Below are 7,259 nucleotides of genomic sequence, written 5' to 3'. Positions count from 1 at the left end.
CTTTTTCTCCACATCCTCGCCAACATTTGTTGTTGCTAGTTGTTTGAAGATGTGCCATTCTCACTGGGGTGAGGTGGTATCTCATTGTGAAAACACCATAATTTTTAATTGATAAAATCCCCTCACTAGATGCGGATGAATTTATATATTTAAAGCAAATTCTAATAAACAGAAGATAGTCTATTTTTACATTAAAATATGTAAAACTTTAGCCCCAATATTTTCACAAATGCTGTTTCTTCTGCCTCTATTCAAAGCACCTTTCTTTAATAATCTTTTTTCAAGACATATCTCTTCAATTATCTCTATTTGTGATTCTTTTTAACATTTCATCACATGCAGATACTGCAACATCATAGGCATTTATAATTTCATCCCATTCTGGTGGAGAATATAAATTTATCCAATTAAAATTCAGAGCTCAAGATTTTTCCAAAGCATAATTTTCAAATTAGGTAATAGACCATGTGAGGCTCATCTTCTGATTTGTTCAACTCCTCCCCTGCTTTGATAGGGAGAAACTTGAGCTTTCTTCTTTTTGTGAGCTTTGTTTTACATAATTGCGACTTGCTAAAAGCTTCAAAAGCTAATTTTTATGCTGCATTCATTGAATAATTGGATTAAATATTTCCAGCTGATTTTGCACATAATGCAACCTACAGTTAAGTGGCTTTACAAATTGGCTCAGGCATTTCTAAAATCCAACAGATGATACGAAATAGAGAGAGATAATACATGCAGCTGTGCTGAAATATTTGTATCAACATCAGCTTCTGCCACAAAAAATTTTGTAGGTGACATATACACGTACATGTGACGGTATATATGCACAAGTGTGTATATATACAGATATATAATATTGTAACTTTTGACAGTAGTAGTTTGATTGAATTGCCACTTGTTTGGAAGTGGTTATGAAATTGGCACACATCACAACTATTGTTCATTTCGAGTCTGTGACCACTCCACGGGTTTTAATAATATAAGAGCATTGCTTTTTCCACAATGCTGTGCTCCATCAAAATCTGTATTCAAATTATCACCACACACACACACAAGCACTAATGTTTAACTTTTCAATGAAATGAGCCATGGTATTAACAACATCAGATATTTCATTTTTTAGAGAAGAGTGAATTTGCAAATAGTTAATTTTAATCCTTTGGATTAGAAGAAAAAATTGAACCACTTTGAAATGAACAAATTTCTTAATTGAGGCTTCTGATGGAAATACAGCAGTGTTATCTGGTTGTTTACTAAGGAAGTCAACTCATTCATCACTACCCGTTCATTTTACTTACAGGCATGAGAAAACCTAGGATTGAAAGTCACCAAAATTAATCTAGCATAATCATTAACTAAAAGGCTTTTATACCTTCAAAGAAATCATCACAAAAACTCAAAAGCAACCTGCAGAATGAGAAGACATTTGCATATCACACAGCTGATCAGGGAGTGACAATGGAATACACACTTACATAACTCAAAAGTAAAACAATAAATAAAAACCAGGTAACCCAATCAAAACATGAGCAAAAGAATGTAATAGACACTTCCCAAAGAAGACCTTCAGATGGCCGACAGGCAGATGAAAAATGGGTCACCATCACTTATGACAAGGGAAATGCAAACCGAAACCACTGTGAGATTCCATTCGCACCTCACTCCTGTGAGAAGGGCCCAAGGCCCGAGATAGAAAGCTACAAAGGCTGGTGAGTGCCCACAGGTAGGGTGAGCACAGTACTGCCTGGGAGAAGGCCGACTGGGCAGCCTCTGTGGGAAACAGTATTGGAGACACCTTGCAAACAAACAAGAAGGAAATAGGAGCCCATAATCCCTCTCTAGGTGTTTACCCAAAGACCGCGAAAATGCTCAGATGAAATGTTACAGGTAGTGAGAGAGGGACACCCCTAAACCCCCAAAACCTGCCCACTCTAAAAAGGTTCTGCCATCCGCTGCATCAAGACAAAATATAAGACCTTACATGGAAAGGAACGTTAATACAAGGAGTGCGCAATACAGAAGAGATGAAGAATATACTTTCTAAATCTAACACCCAGAGTTACCTGCTCCCTTGTCGGTAAAAGTCAACCCAAAAGGGATTGGCCCAAAGCAAGGCCTGAAAGCCCATCACAAGTCTAAAGCACCTCTGTCAGGGACCCACAGAAAGGGGTCAGAAGTGGCCAGAGACGTCTGGGAGGAAAAGAACAAAATCAAAATGAAGATAAAGCTACCGTAGTCACCTCCCGATGGGTCTCTTGTCTACGTCTGTGTCATCTAGTCCAGGGTCAAGAAATAAGAGCCACTTGGTCATGTGTCTGTGCACCATGTGCCTCCCTTAGGTCACTTCTGGCTCCATCCTGCGTCCTTCCTCTCAGTCTCCTCTCACATTCTTCTCCTTTCTGCCCAGCTCCACCCCTCTTTGGGTGGGGCAGGGAACCTGGAACTTCCCCTTTTCCTGGGGACCCCCCAACCTCCATTACAAAAAGATTGTGCTCCTGAGCTCATGTTTGAGCTCCTGAGCTCACGGCTGTGCTGTCCACGTTTGCCAAGCCAGGAAGCTGAGCCAAGCACCCGCTGACGGGTGTGTACATAAAGAAATTATGGAATATAAACTCAGCGGACCGCTACTGAGCTGTGACAAAAAGTGTCTTTTGGGACCAAATGGATGGACTCGGTGATGAAGCTAAGTGAAGTCAGAAAGTGTAAGACAGCTAGCTAATGGTCTCACTGATCTATGGAAAATAACAGCACACCGCATGGCAATGTACAACAAAAGCAATTCTTAGAACTAGTGAAAAGTTTTGGTGTCCAGTGGGAACAGGGGACAGTGAGGGAGGGGGAGAGGGGTGAAGGGGAAAAGGGTTGGTGGAGGCGTGAAGAGGCAGCCCGAAAGAGTCACAGGCATGGAAACACCTGACAAATTAGATGGCAGAATTGCTTCACTATGACATTCTAACATGTCTCCCTCAGCTGCACGTGTTCAAATGTCAACTTCAGGCCCATTCTTCTTAAGTGAAGCATTAGCTTCTGAAGTAGATGCTGTTGCTTTGCCATATTTGTGTCTGATTTTCAAAAGAACAGTGGTAGATGGCAAACACAGACAAGTATCTTACGTAAATCATACATACATCACTGACTTCCTTAAGAAAACCGAACGTCCCGTTTTGAGTTTTGGTATTGCTTTGAGTCAGATGCTGATAAAAGCACTCATTGCAAAATTAAAAAGCATTACCAATTAATAAAATAAATAGCTTTACATGTTCCGTAAATGATAAAGTTTCTTTAATAAGAATGTTTGGCAAGAATGGTGGGTCTCTATTTCCTAAACATAATTTGCATAACCTTAAGCTATAATTTCCCGTATTTTTCTCTGGCCCAGAGGAGGCCCTGTGATCTCATAGGTCACCACATGACCATAGCAATGCCTGAAATTTGGTAAGCCAAGTGGCCAGCACCCCAAAAGTTTTCCTGTCCCCTCTCTTAAAACCATAGGAGTTAGCTTGCACTAACCGTTGGTGCTTGAGCTGTTAACTTTAACAGTATTACCCTATATACTACCCTTGAAAGGGGCATTACCAGCTAGGTTTTTTCTGAACAGTGCCAAGATAACAGAGTCAAATTATCAACACTCTTCTTTTGGATTTAGCCATAATTAAGGAGAACTCTTCACTGTGTATGTGTGTTACATGCCACTGGATGAGAACATGGAACAACCACCCCATGTTGGTCCATGGTGATTTATTTATAAAAAAAAAATCATAAAAATCTGACTCACTCCATTCAAAAAATCAACTCGAAGTGGATTAAAGACCTAGACATAAGAATGGAAACCATAAAATACCTGGAAGCAAAGATGGGTCAAACACTACATGACATACACTTAAGTGACATCTTTAAAGATAGAGCACCCAATGCCACAATAGTGAAAGCAAGGATAAATAGATGGTACTACATCAAGTTAAAGAGCTTCTGTACAGCAAAAGAGACATTACAAAAAACAGACAGCCCACTAATTGGGAAAACATTTTCTCACACAAAAGTAATGATAGAGGACTGATCACAAAAATATACGGAGAACTGATGAAACTCAACAAAAATAAACAACCCCATCAAAAAATGGCAGAAGAGCTAAAAAGACACTTCTCCAAAGAGGAAATGCAGATGGCCAACAAGCATATGAAAAAATGTTCAACATCACTCGTAATAAGGGAGATGCAAATTAAAAAAAAATCTGTAAGTCTTGGGTAAAAGATAAAGCCAACAGAAGGTCAGGAAAGCATGTGTAAACCAAGGACTCTCTCATGGAATCAAACCTATGATGCCTCGCCACAGTGAGTGTAACTGGGCGTTTCCTCCCAATGAGAGGGAAGTCATGGAGGGAAGTCTGAGTTGAATAATGACATGAGCGAAGCTGTACACCCTGTTTACCATCTGGGGCATGGGGTAAGGGGAGGGGGAACCACCAGGAGCCTCAGGCTGTAGTCTCAGGAGAGGACAAAACAAGATGTCCCCAGTAGAAGGGTAAATAAGCAAACTTAAACTATGTGTAGGCAGCTGGAAGAAGGAAGAACCTACCCATGGGTTTGGATTTCAGGTCTGTGCTGCAGGTGACAGGACACAGAGCAAGGATGCATGCCAGATAAGAAAATCACCTGCTTAATTCCCCTTAAGGTAATTCTATTTTTACCAAGCAGTCTTCTAATTGCAATGTAGATGCATGTAGACTTAGCCATAGAAGGAACTACTAGCTATCAGCAAATACTATGATCTGTGCGACTTGATACTTTTTCACTCTAATAAATTCAGAATTTGGATTCTGGATTTAAAAAAAATTACATCATTTCTTAAGAGTTTAGTTCATTCGTGACAGCCCCCTAGAATTTCATCATCCCTGGTTATACTAGTAATTGAACATGCTAATGTATTCAGCAGAAAATAGGACCTGGACAGTGATGACCTTGAAAAGTCACCCCAAGGACACTCGTCTGAGCTGTCACTGGCTTGTCCAGTGCTTCACACATCTCTGAGGCCCATCAGGCCTATCAGTCTCCCACGTGAAGCAGGAAATATGCTGGCTATGACCACAACCTCTATTTCTCTGGCTGGTTTTCTCAATTTTCCTCCTTTCCAAAAGCAACCACCTTTAAGATATCATTGAGGGACTTTTTTCTCTTTCTTAGGTACAGGATTGTCCATCACATCCTTTTATGTGAGATACAATTGATTTTCACAAATGTACTTAAGTATCCATCTGTAAGGTACTTTATGGACTTACTGACAAGGGACATGTGATATCCTGAGAGGAAAGGTCCCTTGAAGTCTTGGCCACTTTACTGTCCTTTCCGGGACACTGAGACAGAGGAAGAGGAGCTGGGCTGGAACATTCACCACTGTCCTGGAGGGTGGAACTCTCCAGTTCCGCCAATAAGGCATCTATATGGAAAGACACAAGAAGATTATCATAGAGAATATGTCTTCTCGAGTAGTGAACCTCTTAAATACCCCCACGGTGCTCTCTTGGGGGGCCCCTTTCCTCTTGGGTTAAGGCTATTTTCAAATGTCTTCCCTTACTCCTTATTTCACGTCAAAAATGTGCTTTGTTCTACCGGGAGACAGTCCACTCATTGTGGCCTATGCCTTATTTCCTCCGGAAGCATTCAATATTCGTCTCACCGTACAATTTGCCTTCTTCTATACAGGGTATTAAAGGTTAGTATTCATTTACTGGGATCACTACCAAGATGTTCTCTAGCTTCCTAGTGCTGTGCTTTAACCTGCTGCGCCACCAGGGAGGGCCTGCATGACCGTTTTTTCAAAGTGTAGCAGAGCAGTAACACTTATTCTTATCGCTGGTGATTTTTTTTTTTTTTTCTGCATCCTGAGCACAAAACAAAACCAAATTCTCAGAACCAAGAGTAAGTATTCTGTCACTGAGGGTATGAACACATAAAAGGATTCTGCGATCCAAAGAGTTGAAATTGGTTTCCCTAGGGGTTTTCTTGGGGAAAATCAGACTGCTTTACAAGAATTATGTTATTCTGTTTCTGTTATGAAAATTTTATTAGTAAGTATAAAGTTAACATAAGACAGATCCCGTGCTAAGGACTTTACATGGTTCATTTAGTCTATGTGTGTGATAGCACAATCTTTATTTTATAGGTTAAGAAAGAGATATCCTCAGTTCATGTCACACTTCGCTGAGAGCAGAATCCACCAGTGAGGTCCTGGACTACCCTAGGTCTGAGACTAACTTCAAATGGGAATTCCAACCTCCGTTCTCACTGGGTTCTCTGGACCACCTAGACTTGGGTCCTTCTCTGAAGCTGTGTCTTCTCTTCTCTGCTGAAGTATTTGTGTTAGAACAGCGTTTTTCAAATTGTGGGTCGAGAACGACAGGTTGTAATTGTTAAAAGATAAGATGAGGTATTTCCAGAGAGGGGCCCTTCTTGTTGGTGCATCGGCTTAAAGCACTGCACTATGAAGCGACCTGCAGCCACTGCAGCATGAGTTCAATTCCTGGCCAGGGAGGTGACCCACAGGGCGTGGCAGGCCTCTCCTGACTCCCCGCCCCCACCGCCTCCCTCAGCAGTGATTTCAGTAGATCTGCCTGTTCTCTGTCTCTGGAAAATCCATTCACCCCCCTGCACTTCTAGCCTTTACCCCAGTTCTTGTATGCATAAATAATTCAATCTATTTTTTTCCTAAAGAAATAGTTTCAGAGTGAATTATGTAATGTGTAGAATTTAAAATGATCCAGGAATGGAAGGTAGAAGGTGGGAGTAAATAAAATAAGATTGAATAAGCATTAATGATTATATAAATTGGCTGGCAGGTACATCTGGTTTCATTAAACAATTTACTTTTGTATATTTTAAAATTCCCTAAGAGATTTTTTAAAAAGAAAACTAAAGTGGAAAGAGAAAGTTAAATTTCTTTCTTCCTTAGGGCTTTCCCAGTCAGACTAAATTCCACATTTTTGAGTTCCAAAGTTTTATTCCACATTCAATTAATATATAGTCCTTGCCTTGTGTATTTTCTAAACTTTTTTTCTAACCATGAGTCATGGATCCTCTTGGATTCAGAATAAAAAAGTGTGGGCCCTCCCTGGTGGCACAACGGGTTAAAGCACAGTACTGTGAAGCTGTCCACAGCCACTTCAGCGTGAGTTTGATCCCGGCCAGGGATTGGCCAGGGAGTGACCCACATGGCGTGGCAGACCTCTCTTGTCTCTCCGCTGCTCCCCTCAGCAGTGTACT

General features: G+C 40.8%; 1 protein-coding gene across 2 annotated transcripts in view; it reads right to left on the bottom strand.

Annotated features, from left to right (window-relative positions):
- Positions 1-7,259, bottom strand: part of LPXN (leupaxin) — a 31,501-nt gene that overhangs the window by 21,741 nt on the left and 2,501 nt on the right. For both annotated transcript variants that reach the window (XM_004682756.2, XM_012725266.1), the window contains one exon: positions 5,279-5,436. In XM_004682756.2, the coding sequence (XP_004682813.1) occupies positions 5,279-5,436 (158 nt within the window). Of the gene's footprint in view, positions 1-5,278; positions 5,437-7,259 lie in introns of those variants that run through there.

Source organism: Condylura cristata, unplaced genomic scaffold (genome assembly GCF_000260355.1).
Source record: "Condylura cristata isolate star-nosed mole 26May11 unplaced genomic scaffold, ConCri1.0 scaffold00015, whole genome shotgun sequence".
NCBI classification, from domain to species: Eukaryota; Metazoa; Chordata; class Mammalia; order Eulipotyphla; family Talpidae; genus Condylura; species Condylura cristata.
This window is presented reverse-complemented; position numbering and strand designations above follow the sequence as displayed.